At 36.8% G+C, this 26,844-nt stretch overlaps 1 protein-coding gene across 1 annotated transcript in view; it reads left to right on the top strand.

The window, feature by feature from the left end:
• The first annotated feature begins 827 nt into the window (after window positions 1-827).
• The window catches only part of ANGPT1 (angiopoietin 1), a 302,063-nt gene continuing 276,046 nt past the window's right edge, over window positions 828-26,844 (top strand). The window contains exon 1 of the mRNA XM_005894625.3: window positions 828-1,542. Coding sequence (XP_005894687.1) covers window positions 1,246-1,542 — 297 coding nt within the window. The 5' untranslated portion in view covers window positions 828-1,245. The remainder of the gene's footprint in view (window positions 1,543-26,844) is intronic.

Raw genomic sequence — 26,844 nt, 5'->3', positions numbered from 1 at the left:
ACACCTGATCTGTTTGTTCTCAGACAGTTTTCCTGTGCAGCCATGGGAGAATTTATGTAGAACTTCCATACCAGCATTAAAGATAGTCATTGCAGTACCAAAGAGGCCCTTGTGAAATATATGATTGGGATGTACCACAGGAATTAATAATTCTCAGGCCACTGTCTTAAATGGTAACCACAGTGTTTTTGTAAGGAAGTTGCTCAATTTATGTACACAGAACACACAGGGCTGCATTCTGACTGGGGAGCCAGTTTTATTTAAAATTTATATCTCAGAAAATACTAAAATTATTCTACTTAATATGCACATGCTATATTCCTTTGAGTGACATTATGAAATATTTTGCTAATTTGACCCTTCCTGATAATTTCCTGAAATTCTAAGTGAATAAATGCCATCTCTAAAAATGGTTTTAATGTCTTTTTCCCCAGAGTAAAGAATTATTTTTTTTTTAAAAATTAATAATTGTACAGATTCATCATCCACTGTAAAAAATAATTTTCTTGGAAACTATGCCAGTTTTCTTCTTCAGGTTCCCCAATCAAGTAAAACTTTAAAGACATACTTCTAGTTTGCTAGATTTTAGTAGGTCAGCATACACACCAAAAGTGTATTAAGGTGGACTGCTCTATTTATTGATTTGCAGTGAATCTGCTAAAGGCTCAAGGCAATTGTCTGCGGAAGGGGCGGGAGGGCCATACACGATCGAGGTCATGCGCATCTAGCCAATTTGTAAGACGATCCAGCCGCTTCAAGCCATCAGCAATCCTTAGCATAGGGGCACACTCATGCATTCTTGTCAAGTCATCTTGTGAAAGGCTGCCTGCTTCCAGCTTGGCTTGGATGTGCAACCTTAATAAAACTCACTGAGGTCTGGGAGAAAATAGCAGATCTGCAGCAGATAGGGTAGAGGAAAGGGTCTAGAATATGTACACGCAGCTGACTCAGGCAGGCTCCACGCTGAACGGTTACACCGAGAGGAAACAATAAATCTCAGCTACTATGCAATAAATATCTCAAGTTTTTAACTAAGGAAACTATCATTACGGTGAAATTAAAAAAAAAAAAATACCATTTTAGAACAAAGCTAAAAATGGCTAGTTTTCTGTGATTCTTCTACAAAACTTTCTTTGAAAGGGAAAAGTCAAACAAACAAGCAGTTTTACCTGAAATAAAGAACTAAAGGTCAGAAGAAAGGAGCGAGTTTTGCGAGAGGCACGGAAAGAGAGTGCCGGCAGTACAATGACAGTTTTCCTTTCCTTTGCTTTCCTCGCTGCTATTCTGACTCACATAGGGTGCAGCAACCAGCGCCGAAGTCCAGAAAACGGTGGGAGAAGATATAACCGGATTCAACATGGGCAATGTGCCTACACTTTCATTCTTCCAGAACACGACGGTAACTGTCGTGAGAGTACGACAGACCAGTACAACACAAACGCTCTGCAGAGAGATGCTCCACACGTGGAACAGGATTTCTCTTCCCAGAAACTTCAACATCTGGAGCATGTGATGGAAAATTATACTCAGTGGCTGCAAAAAGTAAGTGAACGCTTTCAGTTTCTAATTCCACGGAGCCTTTTCTGTTCTCCCGCTGCAACTAACTTAGAGTTCCTTAGGGGGCCATTTGTGTGTTTACCTTTTGCTCCAGGGGGGCAGTGTTTGCAAATGCAAGACGGCTCTCTCCCTGTGACTTAAGGGGGTGAGCCAACGTTTTGTAGGCTTGTGCTTCTGAGGTATGGTGGCACCCCATTTGTGTGCCTAACACTGGCACATTTTGTGACATTTTTGGTTTTCTCTTATTTAAAATTTAGCTTGAGTTTTTCTGACTGTCAAAGCCCAACTTAAAAAAAAAACAAAGCATGTATGTTTTGAGTAAGTTGGTGAAAAAATTAAATAACAACAGTACTATCAGGATCAAATCAATTTTACACCCTGAAATTTTGTGCAGCTAGGACAGAAAGTCATCACCAGATACTTATTTTTCAACCTCTAGTAAAGTTAATATAAAATGTAGATAAATACAAAGTATGATATTTGATTGAAGAAATTGAATAAGTATGTAAAGGAAACAGTTTCAGCAACTAGTACAATAGTAAAGGACTGATTTCTGTCATATATTTCTTCTGTCCTTGAGAAAAAAATCAGGAAAATATATTTGAATGTGAATTCATTAGGAAGAGGTTGTTTGCCCACTGTGAAAAGACATGCACCTGCAGCTTTGGGCTGAACATGACATGTAAATTTTGCTATGTCCCTAAAGTGCCTCTTTCCTCAAGACATTATCGTCACACACAGTGCAATGTGGGGATCCAGATAAGTGTTAATGTTGAGTATGCACTGAATCCTAATTTGCAAAAATCAAGCATCATATTTAGTTATTTCTCTATAAACCATTTAAAAGTTTTTGTTGAAAATATGCCAATGAAAAATAACACACTTTCTGAAATTCCTTCCCTCTTTGCTCTCTGTTTAATTGTGTAACAAGTAAGCAGCAGATAACAAGTGTGTTCAAATGTGTCACTGGAAGGGTGACAATGTCAGTGTCCCATTTGTGGAAAGCTTCTCCCCCAGGGATCTTTGCTAAAAATTCACTTGATGTGCATGGTTAGGAACACAAGCAGTCTAGTCGTCTTTATGTTAGTCTGTTAACAGAACAAACCCTTTAAGAAGATAAAAGATAGGGAAAGGACAAATGCTCTTTTTTGTTCCTGTGTGGTCACACTCACTTAGATCACCTCCTGCTGAATCATGCCAAGTAATAGTTATTTTACTTTTGTCCACTAGGGACTGAACTAAGATCACTGTTATTTTATTTGACAAGTTAACTAAAACTTCATAGTTTTAGAGTTTCCAGCCTTGGAATTTTAGTTAATCTTCCTATTGTAGATTACAGGTGAAAAAAATACATCGATAGGCAAAATAATAGAAAACAAACAATTCTGAAGTCTTTTGATAACATGGCTTAAATTTCAGGCACTAATTAAATGTAGCTTAAATTTCAGACACTAATTACAACAGCAGTTTATAATAGGATTTCTTTTTTCCTTTCACAAAACTTATTTCCATCATGAATAAATGAATTTGGTTGAATAGCTTATTATTATTCTCAGTATACTGTTCATACAGTTTTGAATGAGAATTTAATCATTATAAATTAGTTTGGATTCATTGAGAAAGGTGGAGAGGGAAATTTAGTCCCAAATTGTCTTCAATGAGTTGTTTTACCAAAAATGTAATATTTTGTTTGCTTAAAATATACAATCCAAATGATGATTTAAGCATGAAAATGCATATTTTTGTTGTTGTTATGCAGTTATTCAACAGTAACAGGATACAGACATGATTCTACTGGATTTAAATCATGCACATGCTTCATATATTAATGTTTGAAATACATTTGATTTTTGTTTGTATTATTTTTGGTCAAGATTATGGCGTAGTTTTCAGATTATAGCCAAGCATAACTATGAACATGTCTTTTGGTTAAACTGACCCTTGCTAGCATGAATCAAGCAGAATATATGCTGACAGTGTCTCTGTTGGTTTGAGTCAGAGCAGTTTGGCTTGACAATTGTCCGTTTGAATTTGCATATCTTTTGTCATTGTTAATGCGATTGGTTGGAGGATCAAGAAACCAAATAAATGCATTCAGCAAAGAACTTGCTAAAGGCTCTCATAAGTTTCCCTTAATTAGAAGTTTTCTATACTTCAAGCTCTAAGTTTCATGCAGTGTATTTATTTTGATAATTCAAATGGAAATCTTTTTTATTGTAACCATTTGGTGTACTTAATACTGTAATTTGTATTACTTCTATTTTGATTCCCAGTAGTTGTATTAGGATCAGAAGTAATGCACTGCAGAACCTGAGGCTATCAGTGTAAGTGTAAGTAATTCATCCATTTATTCAACAGAATAATTCATCAAACATGTGATTATTATGCAGCTCACGTCATCACTATTCGGAATTTTTTTTAATGCAAAATGTATGTTATCAATGCTAGCAGCAACTTGATGATAATTTATGTTAATCTATTACCTTGCTTGATGTTTGGTAAACTGGATTCTTTTAAATATTCTTCACAAGAGACTAGCTGTCACTATAAGTCAATATATGAGACTTAGACTTCCCAATCTCATTCCTCAACTTTTCTGGTCTTGTAACTGAATAAGATGAGAGGCAAGGTGGGCAGTGGGGCATAGAATGTATTGGTCATCATAAGTGCTGGAACTGTTACATTACTGGTCTCTTGATGTGACAGATTTAGTTCTTGGAGATCAGCTTTCCATGATAGCTTGTTGATTAATACCAACATGAGATAGGTTTGTAGCATCATCCTTACTTTTAAATCAGGAAAAGCAACATACATAAATGTTCAAAAGTCACATTTTTATTGGATGAAACACCTGGGTTGTCCGTCTAGGTTTGACTTTCTTCTGCCATATGGCTCTTTTCAGAATTATTAACAAACCATACTAATACCTGAGAGTGACCAGATCTTAGGATAGTAAAGATAAGTACAAAAGGCCTTTGTATCTTTGCCGCTTTTTTTGTGATTCCTTTTTACTCTCCTATGACACAGAAATCTCTATTGTTGAATGTCTATTCCACATCCTGTGCTTCTTGAACTGTTGTTTTCTTTCTCTCATATACCTCAAGTTCACAAATACGTGTATTTAAAATGTATTGGGAGAATGCTTAGAAAGTCTGTTTACCTTTGCCAAATGGTGTCTTTTCTTTTTTTTTGATTGAAAGTATAAGTAAATTGAGTTAAAAACATGCCTTGTAACAGAGAGCAAAGATCTATCTACTATACTATTTCACACTAACTAAAATTAATGAATTGATTGTTAGTATAAAATTCAGTTATGAATTGTCATCAGAATATTAATAAATGAAACACTTTTAATAAAGTGCTTGGATAAGTTATTTTTTGACTGCACTTTTTGACTAACAACATTCTCTACTTGAATACTGTATTCTTTGCTTCAGAGAATTAGGATTTAGCATACAGTTATCTGAAACATATTAATGATAGCAAGGGCTTCCCTGGTGGCTCAGATGGTAAAAAATCTATCTGCAATGCTGGAGACCTGAGTTCAACCCCTGGGTTGGAAAGATCTCCTGGAGGAGGGCAACCTATTTCAGTATTCTTGCCTGGAGAATCCCCGTGGACAGAGGAGCCTGGCAGGCTATAGTCCATGGGGTTGCAAAGAGTTGGACACGACTGAGTGACTAAGCACAGCACAGCAGTGATAGTGATAAGCTTTTTTAAAAAAAAAACCCTTGTATCACACCTATCAACTCATATTAATATCTACTAGAGTGTGACTTCCTTGTGTGTTTGTACAGTGTCATTTCCCCAGGGCTTAGAGTAGTACATCATCCGTGTGTGTGTGTGCTTAGTCACTCAGTCGTGTCTGACTCTCTGTGACCCTATGGACTGTAGCCCACCGGGCTCTTCTGTCTATGGGGGTTCTCCTGGCAAGAATACTGGAGTGGTCGCCATGTCCTCCTCCAGGGGATCCTCCACAGAATATGGGTAATAAATGTCTGTTGATTGAATAAATGAATGCATTATCTTTGTATTGCAGTCTGCGCTTACTATGTGCTATCAACGTTTTGGGTATATACTTTACCTTCCCAACTATATTTTAAGTTATCTCTTAAGCAAGGACCATGTGGAGGAAGAAAAAGAATACTTTCTCTACGATTCCAGGTTCATGACTAAGACCTCTCTATAATAAAAAACATGTTAACAAGAGAAAAACAAACAAAAGTTTAATAATATGTATACCTGCACCCAGGAAAACTGAGTAACCAGCGCCCCCCCAAAATGACCTCAAATACTGTTTCCAGCTAAACACAAAAGATGTCTCAGGTAAGCCAGGTTTTCAGGGCAAGCACAGTACACAAGAGTATGGTTGTTATGAAGATTTAAATCCGTACCTCCTCTGTTGATAGAGTTACTAGAGGTTCAGTCATCTTCCTCTTGCGATACAGAGAGTGAGTATGTGTGCATGTGTGCTAAGTTGCTTCAGTTATGTCTGATTCGTTGCGACCCGTGTACTGTAGCCTGCCAGGCTCCTCTGTCCATGGGACTCTCCAGGCAAGAATACTGGAGTGAGTAGTCATTCCCTTCTCCAGGGGAATCTTCCCAACCCAGGGATTAAACCCAGGTCTCTTACATCTCCTGCACTGGCAGCATGGGCTATTTACTAGGATACCTGGGAAACCCACATCCTTACAAATGGAGATCTCTCTTGTAAATGTAAATTCCTCTGTAAATGTAAGTTAGAAGGCTAATTCCTACTTGGTTTTTGGAGCTTTTCCTATGTCTGCTGTTTCTTAAAAATAATCAGCCTTCATCAAAAAAAAAAAAAAAAAAAAATCAGCCTGAAATAATCCTTACGCCAAAAGGCATATTTTGGCGTGACAAATTCTGCTCCCTTTCAACTACATCATGCAACATTTTTGTCCTAATATTACATTAAAAGATATTGAGTCTAGGCTATATGGTATTAATTATCCAAATTGTATTTAGCCAAATGGTCTAGGATCTTAAAAACTTCTATGACTCCATTTGTCTTCTTAATTATTCTCTAAGAGTCAGCTTCATTGCCAGTTTCTCCATGAAATTTACCCACACTCTACTTACCCTCAGAGGCCGAGTTCTCCAGTATTATCACATTGTACATATCATGTTAGTACTGCATTTCCATGTTGTGTAACTGTTGTCATTTTCATTATCTGTCTTGATGGCTGTTTGCCTACTTAGACTATGAGTCCCCAGAGTGTAGTGACTGTCTCCTTATCCACCTTTATATTTTCCAAGGTGTCTATTAAATGTCTGAACAATAGTACTGTTATCATCATAATGTAAAAATAAAAAATAGCAAGTGCTAAAGTGTGTGGGTGTGCTAGGTATAAAATAAAGCGAGTTAAGGGACCTTGCAACTGCTTTCAGATGCCAAAATTGGCTTCTAAGTTACTTGAGGGTCAGCTAGATCTTCCTATGGGATGAAAAATAACTTTATACTTCTAGACTGATAGGTAAATATTTATTGCATACAGGGTAATATGTGCACATGTGAATCTAAGTAACTAGAACTGACTTCTCATCTGTGGGTTGTTTTAGTGACTGGTGACTGTGTAATACTAAACCAGAGAGGGTGCTTTCTTATTTGCATGTGAGGGGATTTCTAGAATGGGTAAAATGAGCAGACAGTCAACAAGTATGTTTTTAAAAATTCGTTGTTAAATTTGAATAAAATATGCATATATGATTTATGCATGTGCTTAGTCACTCGGTTGTGTCCGACTCTTTGTGGCCCTTTGGCTGTAGCCCACCAGGCTCCTCTATCCATGAGATTTTTCAGGCAAGAATACTGGATGGGTTGCCGTTTCCCTTTCCAGGGGATCTTCCTGACCCAGGGATCGAACCTGTGTCTCCTGTGTCTCTTGTATTGCAGGCAGATTCTTTACCTGTTGAGCCATCTCGAAAGCCATTATTTATACCTAGAGATAGAAAAAATGTCAATTGCTGAGAAATGTTAATAGGAATAACAATTGTCTTTTAAACTCACTTGTAGAAATTTCTCCACTAACTTCATTTGAGAATAACCCCTGATTTTCAAGCTAAATAGACCTCTGTATTAACTTTTCAATGAATACTTCGATTTTGATTGTTATATTTAAAACTGAAAGATCCAAGAAGGCATGCAGACTTCCCGGGCCCCAGAAGTTGGGCATTTGGAGCTATAATACAGTCTTTTGAGTGTCTCTGCAAGAAGGAGCAAGCCTTCCCCCAAACTGTCTCCACTGATGGATCTCAGGTTTTGGGATCAGGGCAAACAGGTTTTTTCCTATGGGTAACTGCAGCCCTTCCTTACTCCTGACTTCCATTTCACATTGAGCTTTTAGTAGCACTCACCTCATATGTAATTCTTGATTCAGTGTGAAGTGTATAAGAATATATTGTTCTTTTCCTTAGTATCCTCGTACAGTTTTCCATTATGTGAGAAAAGAATCCATATTCTTTACCATGAGGTCCTATATGATCGGCCCCACACTCCTCTCTGGATATCTCAGTTATTAAACCTTTCCCTCATTCCGGACACTCAGATGGCTTTAGTCTTCTTGTTATAACTCCCTCAGACCAGCTCATTCCTGTCTCAGGGACTTTACATGCTGTTTACCTAGCTAGAAAAATTCTTGCCCCACATCTTGGTATAAATGGCTCTTTCTCTTCATTCAGCCCTTTGCTCAGAAATATTCTCTGAAAGTCTTCTTTGAGCACCATTACCTACCACTTTTCCTCACTCTGCTAAGTGATTTTCTATCATTATATATATAATTTCTTCATGGCATTTACCACTGTGATCTTTTGTTGTTTATTGTTTGTCACAAAAGTGATTCTATCTGCCTCTGCTAAGAATGTAAACACCACCAGAGGCCCTAGTCTGTTTTGTTCCGTACAGTGTACCTTTACTGGTAGAAGAGTGCATGATATGCAGTAGACCTCAGTAAATATTTGCATATATATCCTCTCAGACCCGCTATGCTGTGAGGTAGGGACTGTGCCTGTTTTGTTCACTAGTTCTTTTTTTTATTATTTTATATATTATTTTGATAGCAGATCTATTTGTCTTACACAATGACTTGAACATAGTTGGAAAGAATAATTTCTTTTTAATGACTAGAGAAATGAATGAATTCCATGGGCAAACTTCAACTCAAACGTATGTATGAAAATAAGACTTAACTATGTTCTATACATTTCCCTACTAACTATGTTAATGGGAGAAATTTTAATTAGTCCTGAATTTCTGTAATCTATTACATGAGTCAACAAACTTTGGCCCTTGGCCTAAATTCTGCCTGCTACCTATGTTTGTAAATAAACTTTATTAGAATACATGTGTGCTCATTCCTTAACTGTCCATCTATTTTTAAATAAAGTTTTATTGAAACAGAGCCATACCCATTTGCTTATGTATTGTCTATGGCTGCTTTCTTTGTGTAAAGGCAGAGTTGAGTGGTTGCAATAGAGTCCAGAAGGCCCACAGAGCTTTAAATCTGATATCCAGGCCTTTACAAAAAAAAAAAAAAAAAAGTTTGCTGAGCCCTGTTCTATATCTCAAAAGGAATGTAGTATTAACATTGAGACCATTGGAAAGTAAATTGTGAGGTTTGCTGTGTGAGAAAAGGATGGCACTGCAGGAAGCCAAGTAATCTTCAAGTCCTTGCCAGTTGGCAGGGATCCTGTCTAAGCCATTTCTTGGCTTGGTATTGGAACATGCTGTGAGATGACATTTTAGAGTACAGGTAGATGAATTTCATGTCTTTTTTTGCCCCTGCCCTTCTTCATGTGAACAGAGAAATGTTTCAAAAACAAATACATGTTAAAAAATAAAAAGCACCTGAATAACAAATCAGCAGCCTCTGGTTAAACAATGAACGGGTCTGGGTGCCAGGGTGCTCTGTGCCTGTTTCATCTTGTTGTGACATTAACAAGAATGTTGACAAAATATCAGAGGCATTCTATTTTCATAGAAATGGGACTCCAGCTCTGTCTTTTACATTCAGTCTGTTTAGAAATCTTCTCTCCTCTGTCATTTGTTTTAGATATAAATGTTGCAAGCGTTCCCTCTCTATAAATGATGAGATGGGGAGGAGCAACAAGTGGGATGCTCAGCTACAAAATTCAGAGGTTTATCATCCCCTTTGCTGTATTTTATTAATTAAGGAGTGTTTTGTTTTTTGTTTTTGTTTTTTTTTCCTTCTCATTCTGTATGCCTTGTCTCTGTATGGAAACATCAGCTGCCTTTTCCTGGGCCTTGTCTTCTTTTTAAATACCACAAGTTATATTGTGTCATTTGCTTACATGCCCAACCCTAATTACATTCTGAGTCATCCTTGCCTTTTGTTTCAATACAAGATTATCGTTTGCTGTGAAGTTGGGAAGTTCCCTTTGGTTCTAGCCCCATGGTCTGAGAGAAGGAGGGCCTCTTAGCGTTTAAATCTCTTTACAAAATGTACAAAAGATATGCCCCCTCCCTTATCACAGAGGTTTCTAAAGAATGAAGCACTCCATGGATTATCTTTTCTTTATATTTGGAGGCTCTATACCTAAATGCTTTTCTCTAATTCTTACATAGAAATATTGTAAGTGGGAGGTTTTCAGGCTTGTTTAATCTTTTTTTGCCTATCCAAATGATCTGATTTCTTCCTTCAAACAAATAAAAAGGTAATACTTAACCAAGAAAGTGAAGAAAACATATAAAGCCAGACACGACACTACTGGTAGCTAATAATTTCATCAATAATGTATTTGGACATACACAGATCTTTTGGCAGTAAGTATTGGAGAATATAGAGAAAAATAATGTAATAAATTATATATACTATATGACTTATCAGCTCACTTACTACAGGTCCACATTCTCATGTACTGAAGTTTGTGTTGACCTACTGAAAGTGCATGAAAATTAGCATCAAGCTGTGTCTAAAGTAAATAAGTAGCTGAAATATTAATAAAATACAAATGAAATGTGAATGTCTTGAATTGTTAATAACATATACATGTAAGCCATCAAACTCAGTGGCATCAAATAGGTAAACTTACTATATATTTCTACAAAATGGCTGAATAATTTTGGAAGATGGTGTATTTTAAAGTTTCATTTTATGTTTAGTTTAATTCATTAAGAAGTTATACACTGTATAGATAGTCACTGTTCTGTTTGTGAAAGCTAAATGAGTTGAATTATAAGACTAGACCCTAAAGATTATTGGAGGATTTCTCTTCTACACTGTTGGTGGGAATGTGAGTTGGTGCAGCAACTATGGAAAACAGTATGGAGGTTCCTCAGAAAACTAAAAATAGAACCGTCATATGATCCCGCAATCCTACTCCTGGGCATATGCCTGGACAGAATTATAATTAAAAAGATACATGCACCCCTGTGTTCATAGCAGCACTATTCACAATAGCCGAGACATGGAAACAACCTAAATGTCCATTGACAGATGAATGGATAAAGAAAATGTGCTACATGTATACAATGGAGTACTTCTCAGCCATAAAAAAGAACAATGTAATGCCATTTGTAGCAGCATGGATGCAACTAGAAATGATCATGCTAAGTGAAATAAGTCAAAATGATGGGTTCTGTCCCTGAGTCAGGAAGATCCCCTGGAGGAGGAAATGGCAACCTGCTCCAGTATTCTTGCCTGGTAAATCTCGTGGACAGAGGAGCCTGGCAGGCTACCCATGGGGTTACAAAGAGTTGGACACAGCTTGAGCATAAAAAAAAAAAAAAAAAAATAAGTCAAAATGAGAAAGACAAATACCATATGATGTCACTTACATGTAGAATCTAAAATATGGCTCAAATGAACCTACATATAGAACAGAAACAGACACACAGACGTAGAGAACAGACCCGTGATTGCCAAGGTTTGGGGAGAGGGGTGGGCTGGGAGTTTGAGGTTAGTAGGTGGAAACTATTACATTTGGAATAGATAAACAGCAAGGCCCTACTGTATAGCACAGGGGACTATATCCAATTTCTTGGGGTAAAAGAATATAAAAAGAATGTGCATATATATACAACTGAGTCACTTGCTATACAGCAGAAATTAGCACAACATTCTAAATCATTTTTCTTCAATAAAAAGGAAAGATTACTGGAGAATTTCTGTTCCCAGAAAACAAAATCCCAAATTTTATTTCTAAACCTTTAAAGATAATTCCAAGATTTTATAAAACATTTTAACCCTATTCTTGTCTTCACTATTAATATATAGTTGACTAGATTATAATCCAGTGGGAATTTATTGTGGCTAAAGGTTTGATTTGGTGTATGTACCCAGCAGCCCTTCTATCTACCTTATCTCAATTGCACAGACATGAGGCAAGATTTGTATCTTTACTACTAATAACACCAGTATTTATTGTCCAGTTTTACTCAGTTTTTGAATGTCAAGAACAGAGTTATAATAAGCAGTAAGTTTAATATTTATAGAATTAATGAAAAATTTATTGAATAAATTGAGTATTTAATGACTTTTAAATGTTAATAATATAGTGAAGTTTGATATTTTTAACAAATGAGTTAATGAATTGTACATATTTCTTAGCAATGGAGCCTTGCTGCTGCTGCTGCTGCTGCTAAGTCGCTTCAGTCGTGTCCGATTCTGTGCGACCCCATAGACAGCAGCCCACCAGGCTCCCCGTCCCTGGGATTCTCCAGGCAAGAACACTGGAGTGGGTTGCCATTTCCTTCTCCAATGCATGAAAGTGAAAAGTGAAAGAGAAGTCGCTCAGTCGTGTCCAACTCCTAGTGACCCCATGGACTGTAGCCTACCAGTCTCCTCCGTCCATGGGATTTACCAGGCAAGAGTACTGGAGTGGGATGCCATTGCCTTCTCCAAGTGGAGCCTTATTTCCAAGCAAATTATTAGGCAGAAACTTAAAACGTAATCTAGATGCACAGCAAGGGGCTAAAGGAGAAATGGAGTGAGGCCCCACCATGATCCTCTTCCTCAGCCCCTCTCCCAGAGGCATCCTTGAAGAGACTCTATCTGTATAAAAGGATACAGATTCAAAATAACTGCAACAAAAGTTTCAAATAATCAAATATTAGCCAGATAAAGTTGCCAAAACCAATCTACTGGCAGGAAGGAAGAAACATAACACTTTAAATTTGAATATTTTTGGCAAACTGATGTAAGGATATCCAAATTTGCCATATGCAAAGTTTAAGAATATTAATGTGTAAGTTACCAAAAATATGTAGACTCAAAAGTGTTGAGGCCCGCACATATTTAACATGACTTAAATATGTTTACAGTAGGCAATTCTTGGATAACTAGTGACAACTTATATAACTTATCTATTTTCATGATAGTTTATGCTTTTTTAAATTTAAGAATATTAATTACATTGATGACTTAATATCTCAAGCTACACTATTTACTTAGAACACAATTCATTGTTAAGGGTAGTGAAAAGGAATATGAATTTTAAGTAGGCATTTTGGTATTTTCAAAATGTGCAAAGATTCTTATTAAATATACTAAGCTAATCTTTATCTTTATTTAGTTTATTTAGTAATAAAATATTTAGTAATAAATATATTTATTTATTTATTTAGTACATGATAGCAGAATTGCCATTTTCTTGTTCACATGTGCTGGCTCTTTAGGATTTTTAAAGACATTGCCTGGGTTCTGAAGATTAATTCAGTTAAGAATAGGTAAAAATCATTCTTGAATCCACTTTCCCAAATACACCTGAACTACCACGTATCACAGTACACTGGAAGAGGACGATCATATGAAGGCAGTGCCTTCAATTCCATGAACTCTGTGGAGCTTTTTCTCTTTCTTTAGAAGATGAATAATGCAGAGCTGTTTGGTATACTATTGGGATGAAGGCTCCAAAATTAGACCTTATACAGATTTATTATTAACTTGCTTATTATATCAGAAGTGAAAGTTCTAATTTCCTTTCTGGCTTCGCAGTGGCCTGCTTCTTCTTAAACACTAGTTGGCCCATTCTTCATTTTGGAGACTTATGAGGCTTGAAAACCAGAAAAGAGAGGTGATGAATCCACTGTAGCCCCTTTTTGCTGAGAAGTCTAAACCCACTGAAACAGATAATGAAACCAAATGCATTGTTTGTGTCCACTGTTCCCTGTGTCAAGTCTAGAGACAGTACCACACAGGATGACATGTGTTGTACCTAGAGCCGGACCACCCAGGTGAATCTTGACAGTACCGCTTCTTGCTGTGTGACCTTGGGCAAGCTTCTCTATGCCTCATTTTCATTACTAGTAAAATAAGGCAATAGCACCTACATTATAGGATGATTGTTAATAGTAAACATAAGTCACATAAATTACTTTTCATAAGTCCTATTACATAGTAGTAAATATTGAGCAAACAGTAATTCCTTGGGGGCAGTTCTGGGTTATAGTAATAGTTCAGTGTTGAGAGCTTTTACCAACTATCAGTCCCTTTGGAAGAACTTTACATGTATTAATTCATTGAATATTTTCAGTAGATAATATTATAATTTTTGGACATAGCAAATGAGGAAGCTGAGGCACAGAGAGGGGAGAAACTTGCCCAACATTGCCCAATGGCTCAGTGACAGGACACGTACCCAATTCCAAGCAGCCTGGCTCTATGACCCATGCTCTTAACCAACTATGCAATTAGATACAGCAACTTTATGATATCTCTTCTTGTCAATCTTCAAACCTTAAGTCTATTTAAACTGTTTTTCTGTGATAGTCTTTGCGTCTAAACCTGTAATTCTCTCACACCAAATGAGTGGCCCTTTTTCAAGTTTTGCTTCAGACAGCCATTTGTCCTCACCCACCTCTAAAGCTTCGTGGTTAAATTGACTGTGACATGTAGGTTGTGCTGCTGATTGAAGCACAATAGTCCAATTCTCTCTAACCTCCCACAGATCTGTTAACAGACTAAGGAATCCCATGTCTGCAGTCCCTCCAGTCATATCCTTAGAAGCACCATCTCTTGAAGTTACAAAGCTTAAATGAATCTGACTATTTATCTAAAAACTTCTAAAACACAGAAAGGCTTACAGTTGCTTTATATGGGGTGAGGCTGCCTATTCTAAATATCTTCTGTTTAATTTAATGACCTCGCTTGTGAATTTTTCTGTGGAGAATCCTTGGAAAAGCAAAAGCACATCCTGGAACTTAAAATATTATTTGCATGCAGCTTCCCTTTGTGGGTCATTCAAAGAGTTGTAAAAATGAGAAGAAAAGCCTTGTTTTCTCAGTGAATGACCTCTTATCTCACTTCCTATTTTATTTATCATTGTCCCTATTAATTAAAATATTTCTGGTATTTTGGTTCAAGAACAAAACACTGCTCAGTTCAGTTCAGTTCAGTCGCTCAGTCATACCCGACTCATTTCTACCCCATGAATCACAGCATGCCAGGCCTCCCTGTCCATCACCAATTCCCATTTACCCAAACTCATGTCCATTGAGTTGGTGATGCCATCCAGCCATCTCATCCTCTGTCTTCCCCTTCTCCTCCTGCCCCCAATCCCTCCCAGCATCAGGGTCTTTTCTAGTGAATCAACTCTTCACATGAGGTGGTCAAAGTATTGGAGTTTCAGCTTCAGCATCAGTCCTTCCAATGAACACCCAGGACTGATTTCCTTTAGGATGGACTGGTTGGATCTCTTTGCAGTCTAAGGTACTCTTCAAGAGTCTTCTCCAACACCGCAGTTTAAAAGCATCAATTCTTCAGCGCTCAGCTAACACTGCTACTTGCAGGCAATTGTAATGACTCTTCTTCCTGGTCTCAGAGGCCTGATTACTCAGATGCCTGGGCCTTGAGATTAGCTGCCTTCATGGCTGATAAAACCAATTACATGAGGTGGAAAGGCTCCAAGTTACCCTAACTTCCCTCTGTCCATTGTTCTTCATAGAGTGCAAAAGAGAAGAGAGGACAGAATGGGGTGGGGCAAAATAGAACTCAGCTGTACCTTTTCATCCTCCACCCTTGCATAGTGGGACATATTAAAAAACATTAAGAAAAGAAAACAAAACTCACTGCATATCCCCTTGGTTGACCCAAGTTCTCCAAGGAGTGCTAAGGATCAGATTGTAGGGACCCCAAAGATAGTGATAAGATATATATTGAAACATGAATAAATTTTCTGTGGTGATCAAACTATTTAGGGGTGACTCTTTGGTCAGTGAAGTGGTCTAAAGAATTCTGGTGCTAGCAATGACTATTATAACTTTCTCAAGTTTAAGATTATCTTTCTTTATCCTCTCCATATTTTTCAACTTACATCGATTGTGTCTGATACTGTTTATCTCCTCTCAAGTGTTGTGTGCATGTGCTTAGTCGCTCAGTCATGTCCAAGTCTTTGCGACCCCATGGACTATAGCCCTCCAGGCTCCTTTGTCCATGGGATTTCCTAGGCAAGAATACTGGAATGGGTTGCCATTTCCTCCTCCAGGAGATCTTCCTGACTCTGGGATCGAACCCACATCTCCTGCATTTCCTGAATTAGTAGGTGGATTCTTTAGCACTGCACCACCTGGGAAACCCTCAAGAGTTCACTGACAAAATAGCAAATACAAATTAATAGAAGTTGGGATGTGACCTCCCATATTTAGTTATATGAAAGTGAAAAAGTGAAGTTGCTCAGTCGTGTCCGACTCTCTGCGACCCCATGGACTATAGCCTACCAGGTTCCTCCATCCATGGGACTTTCCAGGCAAGAATACTGGAGTGGGTTGCCATTTCCTTCTCCAGGAGATCTTGGCAACCTAGGAATTGAACCTGGGTCTCCCACATTGCAGGCAGAAGCTTTACCATCTGAGCCACCAGGGAAGTCTATATTGTTTGCTCTTTATCTTGGCACATGATTATGGTGTGCTTTATCTCATCCATATAGCAACCACATTTCCTGCCATTGAAATTGATATTGCTTTGTGTATGGAATAAACCAAGCTATCTGAAAAGAGGACAATGGATATCGGATGTTCTGTTGCAAAAGGAAGTATGAAAATGACATTCTATTAAGAAAGATGTTTAGTAGCAAATAGGATGTTAATGTCTACTTTTGTTAAGCAGTATCAACATCCAAACAGATAAACACATATATTTTTATAAATAGCTGCTGCTGCTAAGTCACTTCAGTCGTGTCTGACTCTGTGCGACCCCATAGACAGCAGCCCACCAAGCTTCCCAGTCCCTGGGATTCTCCAGGCAAGAACACTGGAGTGGGTTGCCATTTCCTTCTCCAGTGCATGAAAGTGAAAAGTGAAAGTGAAGTCACTCAGTCATGTCCGACTCTTCGCGATCCCATGGACGGCAGCCTACCAGGCCCCTCCATCCATGGGGTTTTCCAGGCAAGAGTACTGGAGTGGGGTGCCATTGCCTTCTCCGTTATAAATAGCAGGTATTACCATATCTAGTTTACAGATAAGCAGACTGAGGAACAATGAAATCAAGTAATTTTTAAAAGGTTACATATTTACTTTGATAGATACAGAATTTGAATCGAGATATTCTGAGTGGTTAACTCTAAAGTTCTTCATTGTTCATGTCTTTTGCATTTCTCCTTCACAAATTAAAACCAATTTTGCATGATGGAGCATGGGAAAGAGATTTAATGAATGATACTTTCCTCTAAGTTTTTATAGAGTATATCTAGAATAAATAACCTTCTTTGGAGAGTAGAATAATTAACCATGTATATATATAAATTATTATAAGAAAGCTACTGTTCTTAAAAGAACTATTTTCTGGAACTACTCTTGACTGGATAAAAGTTTTTATTTAAAAATATGTCAGAGCCAAAAATCTGATTCCTGTTTTTACGTTTTTACAAACAAGTGAATTGCTTACACAAACTGCTTAGTTGAGGTTACTGTGATATGACTGTACAAATAAAGATAATATTTTAAGCTAGTTATTTTATCTACATTTTTGCTTATAAACACACTCTTGAAGTGTTAGATTGTATTTATTTCAGGTAAAGACCAAATAAGGATAAAATATAGTCAGTAGAGGATATTGCTTAATATTTCAGCAGTAATGAATTAGGATCTATTTGTAATATTTTTGGGAAAATGAAATTATATATGTATTTTTAATTTTACTTTATTTTAGTTCTTAAGTATATAAAACTAAAAATTGACCTCAGATTTATTTATGCTTAGAAAAAAAGAGCAAAAAATTAATAAGACACTGGTGAAGGCGAAACTGTCATCTGTAAACTAATGGACTGAAGAGACTTTGGTTCAAATAGATGATTAAAGTTGATAATAGAAATGGAAATCCTACAATTATTCCTCAGCAAAGCTCTTAATTTAGAATTGAGTACATATTGGAGCTAAGAAGTCTCCATGCCAGAGAGAAAGGGAAATTATTTTGTGTCCTTTATGTTTCATGAGGGACTAAAGCTTATATACCTTGAGTTCACAAATCAAATATGGGCAGTTTTGAGGGAAAAGGTCACTATGGAAATTAATTATACTGAGCATAAAATATTCCTATATATTATTCTAGTTTTTAAAAATGTCTTCCACTGTATCTAGTTTTGGCAAGTCGTAACCTAAAAAGGTATCAAGGTAACTAAAAACTTGAAATAAACTCTGTAAGCATATTTTAAAATTGTTTATGTTTCAAATAAGTTACCACGTATTTTGAAGATTTCCCTTCTGTTCAAATACAAAATATCTCCTGTAGAAAATGAGATTAACATGTGCTTAGTCTTTCTCTGATTACTAGGCAATTGAGAAATCAATGGCAAAGATGTGATTTTCTACTGGAAAGATATACCAGTCCTACCTGTTCATTTGATGGACACTCAGAATCTTTGAGAAAGGTGTAGTTTAAAATTTTTTATGTAGCTTTAAAATTTAGAACCAAAAAACTATACAAAGAAAATGCAACTTTTTAATTTAACAAGGTGGGAAAAGTGTAAGTTGAATAGCTAGAAAACAGTGCCAGAGGGTAATTATTAGTTATATAGTCCAAAGATGGTTATAATACAGTACTACTGTATGAATGTATATGAGTGTATGTTTGTAGTATTATGTCGTAAATAGTTTTATGTCTTACATGACATCATCCCATAAAGAATTCTCTTTCCTTTGAATCTGAGTCATAAAAGGCAATTTAGTTTCCAATCTGTTCACTACAATATTCATACTTGAAACCTTGAGATGTTAGAACTCCGACTTCTTAAAGCCACCACATTGTAAGGAGATCAAACCACATGGAAAGGCAGTGTGTAGGTTCTCTGGTTAGCAAGTTCCCATTTTTCAGTTATTCCAACCCAAGCTCTAGCCATGTGAGTGAATGAGCCTTCAGATGATTCCAGCCCCTAAATCACTCTATTACTTCCATATGTGGAGTCAAGTCCTAGCATTATGGAATAGGAACAACTTATCCCCACTGTACCTTGTCTGAAATCCTGACCCACTAGAGTCTATAAGCCTAATGAGCATAACCGAATGGTTGTTCTATGCCACTAAATTTGTGAGTTATATATTAGAGAAGCTTAAATACATGTGCAGGGCTTATTATGGTACCCACGATTATGATAATCATTGGAGAGCTATACATTAGATATGAGCTTTGCCTTCCCGAAGCTCGTCTTCCAGTAAGGCTCATGATATGGGTAGAACATCATAAGTGTTGGTTTTTAAGCCATTATTTTTACTATTTTTCTCTACTCTTGAGGATAAATATTTCACTTTTACATAAATTAAGATTCAATAAACGCAACTTGAAGACTGCGTGTATCTTTTGTACTCCTTTGAGTAAAATATTTATTAGTAGGGATTTTTCTAACTTCAAGGTAGTATTTGTGAAAATCCTCTGAGCCTTCCTAAACTATTAATTCAAGTCAGCAAGAAGTCCATAATACCAAAATAATGTATTGTATAGTTTATGTGACTCATAATGTCTACATTGTTTGAAAATTTTCTGATCATTTAAAAATTGTAAATATCTTAGTGAATTCAGATTTTTCAGAATCAAGGCATGAAGCTATTTTATAGCTATATGCTACTTAACCTGTCATGTTTAGGCTGTAAGTTTAAATCCAGATGTTTCTGAAAGCTGTTATTAAGCATGGCTGACTGGTGGTCTCCCAAATGTAAAATGAGTGAGCAGCATCTGTTCAATTCCCAGCAGTTTGGAATTTCTGCAATAAATCCATCCCAGATTCTCCCCTTCTTAACTGATGATCCTAGGATCTGGACTTGAATGAAACAAGTATAGGAACATTCTTTATATGAGGTGCTTTGCTTGTTAGATTATATAATGGTTCAAACTTAGTGGAAAACAGCATAACAGTAAATACAAAGAACATAACTATTTTTTTAAACCCTTTGACTCAGTAATACTTTTGGGGATTGTTTTCAAGGAAATAATTGAAAAGAAGGAAAAAGCAATGTATATGAACATGTTCATTGATGGTACTCTAACAGGAGTTTGGAAACAATAGATATTATTATTTATTTGATATTTACTATGATACCTTACACACATTATCTCTAATATTTTTTTAAAAGTCTGAAAGGTAAACAGTGTTATCCACAACTTTGAATGAGGAAACCACACACAAGCTCCTACCAGCAGTCAATGGCAGAAAAAGTAGATACTCCAGCACCAGATCGTATGATAAAAGAGCATGTCATCAGTGACATCACGATTGAAGCTGTTAAAAATCATATTTTTACAAGAGAAAATTCCTTTAAAATGCTGAGTGAACAAGTTTATATACTTGAATAATTGTAGTAATAGAAAATAATATCTAATACTTTTGAGCATTTAGTATGTACTAAGCCTAAAACAGAAACTGTAAAAGATGTTATTTTATTTTATCCTCTGAACTCTGTACATAGATACTGTCATTGTCTTCACTTTAGGGAAGTGGATGGTAGAGGATTGTTTGTGTATTTGTAAGTATATGCATAAAACCACTGACAGGAGCACATCTGAAACATTCACATTGATTCGTTTTTAATAAATTGAAGGTTGAAACTGATGATTTTTCATTTTCTCTTATGCCTATCATGTTGTTGTTCAGTTGCCAAGTTGTGTAAGACTCTTTGTGACCCCATGGACTACAGCACACCTATCATATTTATTGTGTAATGTGTGTGCCATTTTTATAGTCAAAGTAATGTAAGCTTTTTTTTTTTTTTTTTCCCCTAAGAAAAATAGGTATATCTATACTAAGGTGGTAAGGGTCTGCCTGCAATGCGGGAGACCCAGGTTCGATTCCTGGGTCAGGAAGATCCCCTGGAGAAGGAAATGGCAATCCACTCCAGCATTCTTGCCTGGAAAATCCCACAAACAGAGGAGCATGGTAGGCTACAGTCCATGGGGTCGCAAAGAGTCGGACACAGCTGAGCAACTTCACTTCACTCACATACTAAGGCCAAACACAAATAAGCAGGAGTGAAATGGACATGAAGGGGACTTGAGCATGTTAACATTTCCATCACTTTTTAAAGAAAAGTTTCTCAGGGCAAGATAAATATGGAAGAAATAATAATGGACTTACAATAGTAATAGTAATGGAATTAATGTTTAGAAATAGTGGTGGAACATGTCAGTAAAGGAAACCTAGAAGAAATAATTTGGACTAGAGTTTTTTCCTTCTGTAGTCAGATTTTACCTCCCAAACAGTACCTTGACCAATTCTGAAACCATTTTATCATGTGGTGGTCATTTATTTGTTTCACACCAATTTTTATTTCTAACTTCCTTCTCTATTTTTGTGGATAAATTTATGTTAAAAGTCCTGATTGGTGGATTACAGACAGAAATTAGGTTGAGGTAGTCCATGATCCTCAGTTGATTTTATTATTTTTATTGAAAGGAAGAAATACACTAGACATTTTTACTTAATAAATATAGAAAGATAAGTTATAAAACAGAAGGTGAGTGGGTGACCTTGGTTTTTAACATATAAAACTAGGATTAAATGCTTCAGGATTTGATATAACAAAAAGAGCAGGAAGACATATGGTGGAGAGATTAAGGAAGTTATGATTATATCACAATACATATGAAGTTTGAAACATCTTAATATCTATCCCAGTGCACTTACATCAGGCAACCAGAACTTTTCGAAAGTCAAAACCTGATCATGCCATTCTTCTGGTTAAAAGGCATCAGTGGACCTAAAGTACCCTCAGAGTGAAGTTCAGATGCTGTATTTTACTTAAGGTAGATGTTGCACATTGCTGTAGTTTGATCTCTCACAATTTTCTCCATGGTTCTCTATTTTCTAGCCATACCTAAAATCCTAATCAGTTCAGTTCAGTTCAGTTGCTCAGTTGTGTCTGACTCTTTGCGACCCCATGAACGAAGCATGCTAAGCCTCTCAGTCCATCACCAACACCCGGAGTTCACCCAAACCCATGTCCATCGAGTCAGTGATGCCGTCCACCCATCTCATCCTTTGTCATCCCCTTCTCCTCCTGCCCTCAATCTTTCCCAGCATCAGGGTCTTTTCAAATGAGTCACTTCTTTGCATCAGGTGGCCAAAGTATTGGAGTTTCGGCTTCAACATCAGTCCTTCCAATAAACACCCAGGACTGATATCCTTTAGGATGAACTGGTTGGATCTCCTTGCAGTCCAAGGGACTCTCAAGAGTTTTCTCCAACACCACAGTTCAAAAGCATCAATTCTTCAGCACTCAGCCTTCTTCACAGTCCAACTCTCACATCCATGCATGACCACTAGAAAAACCATAGCCTTGACTAGACGGACCTTTGTTGGCCAAGTAATGTCTCTGCTTTTTAATATGCTGTCCAGTTTGGTCATAACTTTCCTTCCAAGGAGTAAGCATCTTAATTTCATGGCTACAATCACCATCTGCAGTGATTTTGGAGCCCAGAAAAATAAAGTCAGTCACGATTTCCACTGTTTCCCCGTCTATTTGCCATGAAGTGATGGGACCGGATGCCATGATCTTAGTTTTCTGAATGTTGAACTTTAAGCCAACTTTTTCACTCTCCTCTTTCACTTTGATCAAGAGGCTCTTTAGTTCTTCTTCACTTTCTGCCATAAGGGTGGTGTCATCTGCATATCTGAGGTTATTGATATTTCTCCCGGCAATCTTTATTCCAGCTTGTGCTTCCCTCCAGCCCAGCGTTTCTCATGATGTACTCTGCATAGAAGTTAAATAAACAGGGTGACAATATACCGCCTTGATGTACTCCTTTTCCTATTTGGAACCAGTCTGTTGTTCCATGTCCAGTTCTAACTGTTGCTTCCTGACCTGCATACAGGTTTCTCAAGACGTACTTGATGTAAAATCCTAATATTTCTATCATAATATCATGATTTACTCTTCTTCCTGAACTTTGTTCATTCTATGCTGCAGCAGGTTCCTTGCATCTCTCTTGAATAAATGGATGGAGAGATGGATGGTTTATAAATATGTGTGATACAGGTCCTGCTACTCACTAGGCAATGGAATTTGATAGGAAAGGTGACCGACAAAATGACAGAAATGGACTTCCAATTTTGAAGGACACAGACAAAATAGTAGTACTGATGAGAAAATGGTTTTGTATTCTGTAGTTAGTTTCATTATAAAAAGGTCAATAACCAAAACCTGGGGTGGTGGAGAGAGTGGCCCTCATGACTCTGACAATTGCCTAAAGTTAGAAGGTTAATAAGGTAAACAGATTAAAGGATGAGGAAAGCAGCTAGAGAATTAGGTAACAGAAGAAATCCTAAGGGGAAAATCCTGATAGCACTCAGGCAAATAAAAATAAAGCAGAAATATTTATTAATATCAAGGACAAAATTGATATTTTAGAATGGGGGACATTAGAAGGGTGCTTTATTCAGGTAATATGTATTTGTTGAAAAAATATAAAATTATAGCTGAAAATATTTCTGTATTTGTGACATATGAGCTGTTAACTTCAGTTGACTTTTAGAGTAATTCTCAATGTTACAAATGAGAGGAGGAAAGGACCTCCTAAGCTGTTTTAAAATTTCTTAATTCAGTTAGAGGTAAAGAGCCCCATTCTGTCTTCCAGTCATTGGTATACACCACACATTTACAGTATAAAATGTGTTAGAGAATTGAGTCAAATTACTTACCAAGTCTAAGGTTAATAAACCTTAGCTTCTATCCACTTAAAAATATACACTTGTACTCGCAGGCAAGTTGTATACTGTGCTATTCTACTTGTATGATGTATATATACTGCCTAAAGTAATGATTTCATTTTTTAAGTATGTTTGATTATTTCAAATTGATGGCTTAGATGGTAAAGCGTCTGTCTACAATATGGGAGACCCAGGTTCAATCCCTGGGTCGGGAAGATCTCCAGGAGAAGGAAATGGCAATCCACTCCAGTACTATTGCCTGGAAAATCCCATGGACAGAGGGGCCTGGTAGGATACAGTCCATAGGGTTGCAAAAAGTCGGACACAACTGAGCGACTTCACTTTCACTGAAAAAAATTAAGCTCCATGGTTCCATTTTGAAAATAAAGACATTAATCATTTCCTTGAGGAATCAGTTAGGTACAGAGGTATCTCTGTTCAGACTGGCATTAAGTATATTAAATGTTTTTGACATATATACTCATGTGTCATGCTTTTTTTCTTTTAAACAACCTGAGTCTGGCCTTTTGTTTTCAATTGGCTCGTTATACGTTCCAAATATGTTCATTTTGTGATAAGAAATGTGAAATACTCTTCAGCACTTACGAAGTAGGTCCTGCCTTACAACTCAACTTTGTGATTTTGTACAGCACAGAGAGATTCCTGGTTAACAGTAGAAATATGTGTATCCTGATAGTCATGCAAGTTTTAGATAAAATGTTTAAGTGGAAATCTGGTTCTGTAAAAACAGAGACACTCTATGTTTGCTGAGCAAGAATAATGGTCTTGTAACATGGAACATATGGATATTTAAACAAACACATTTTTAGGCTTAGAAATAAAATATGCTCACTAGGAAATTCACATCTTAAAATGCACTCTCCTCTTATAGTCTCAAAACTTTATATCAAGGAGTCTTATTCATGCAAATGACTACAACTCCTAGAGAACTGGACACTTCAAACCAGTGTCAACCAGATCTAGTGGTTGTGATGACAGGGAAGCTATTCATGTTCTTTATAATGGTAAATGAATGGGACAAAATTAGAAATCTACGATTAGCCAGGTCTTCTCTTTTTAAAAAAAAAGGAAAAGCAGAGTCTTTGATGTGTTTTCTGCTGTTTCATAATATACAATATAATAACCACATATATGTTTGTGCACATGCATGCATGTGTATGTGTGTATATGTATATATATATAGAGAGAGAGTTTACTTTTCAGCATATGATGGATTGCATGTGTGAATTTGGCAGGCTACTTTAGCCCTCTTGAGCTTCAAATTTCCACATCTATGAAATAAGAATAATAATGCCTTCCTCATAACATTGTTATGGTGATTATGAGACAAGACTTACCAACACCTAATAACAAAACATGGCACATAGCATTATGTTTGACAGACTACAACTTAAGAAAATTTTTTTAAAAAACATTTTCTTTACAAACTGTACCCTGCTAAGTCACTTCAGTCGTGTCCGATTCTGTGCGACCCCATAGACAACAGCCCACCAGGCTCCCACATCCCTGGGATTCTCCAGGCAAGAACACTGGAGTGGGTTGCCATTGCCTTCTCCAATGCATGAAAGTGAAAAGTGAAAGTGAAGTCGCTCAAGTCGTGTCCGACCCTCAGCGACCCCATGGACTGCAGCCTACCAGGCTCCTCCGTCCATGGGATTTTCCAGGCAAGAGTACTGGAGTGGGGTGCCACTGCCTTCTCCCAAACTGTACCCAGCCAAAGCTAAATGAATTTCTTAGGGATACATGGCTTAATAATAATCAGATGACTACTACTTTAAGATTGCCATGTTCAGATCCCAATGACTAATTCTCTTATGAAGAAGAATTTAAAATCATTTATAGATGCTTCTCCCTTAAGGAGGTAGAACATAACTCTCCGCTTCTCAGGTGTGGGCTGTACACAGTGTCTTTTTTCTAAAGAGTACGGTATGCAATGGGGAAAAGAGAGTAACTTTACAGTGGAGAAACCCGACAAGTGCTATCTCAGCCAGGTGATGAAAATCAGTATCAACAGTAGTAAGTCATGTTGACAGTGTGTCTGCTTATCAGTGTTATGAAAATAACACAGAATGGCACTGCCCTCTGTGGTCTCCTCCTCAAACCCTACAACCTCAGTCTAATCATGACAGAAGTACCAGAAACTCTCACTTTAGGGATGGTCAACAAAATATATGACAGGCACTCTTCAAGAATGTCAAAGTTATCAAAGTACCAGGAGCCCAGGGAGACATGATGAATAAATGTCATGTAAAATCCTGAATCATTGGAGAAGGAAATGGCAGCCCACTCCAGTGTTCTTGCCTGGAGAATTCCAGGGACGGGGGAGCCTGGTGGGCTGCCGTCTATGGGGTCACACAGAGTCGGAAACGACTGAAGTGACTTAGCAATATCCTGAATGGGATTCTGGACCAAATTAAGGAAATCTGAACGAAATGTGGAGTTTAGTTTAACAAAAAAAAAAAAAAAGAGACAAGCAAAAACAGATCCTAGTAAAAATGTGTACTGTTTTGGATTTGATAGACTTTTGTGATTATACCATGTGATGGATTTCTCTAGACTTTAAGAAGACATATTAGATAATTCTGTAGTACTATGAATAATTCTCTCAGCAAGAATCTGAGAACAGTTTTGGTCACAGTGACTCCTCTTTACAGTTACTTGAAAAGCAAAAACCTGCAAAATAATATATTTCAACTTCTCAGTGCACTCTGATGTATTTTATTACCCTCCTACAATAATGCAAATGAAAAAATTAGTAATTTTGCTAATAAGCACATACTTGACAAAACATTACAGTCTCTATGAATGTCTTTCTTCCATGCCCTTGAGGATATACCTTAAGAACGAAAAACTAGGATATAATTTTTCTTCCAAAAGTGTTATTAATTTCCTTTTTTCTATCATTAGAAAGGCTACAAGTTGAACAGAACAAGAAATCAGAGCTATATAATTTTATTGAAATACTTCCTGTAAAAATACCCAGAAAATTTTATTATATTAATTCAAATCTGAAAGTATTCTGGTTTGTAAATATGGATATGGTTTTAACTTCTCTATTTTGTAACATTTGTAATGAGCATCACAGATGCTTATAATTATAGATTGCATACAGATGAATGATGAAATATTCCCTGCTTACTTTAGCTTACAGAAAATGGT

Source organism: Bos mutus, chromosome 14, assembly GCF_027580195.1.
Source record: "Bos mutus isolate GX-2022 chromosome 14, NWIPB_WYAK_1.1, whole genome shotgun sequence".
NCBI classification, from domain to species: domain Eukaryota; kingdom Metazoa; phylum Chordata; class Mammalia; order Artiodactyla; family Bovidae; genus Bos; species Bos mutus.
Note: the sequence above shows the minus strand (reverse complement) of the source record. Positions and strands in the feature narration are given on the sequence as shown.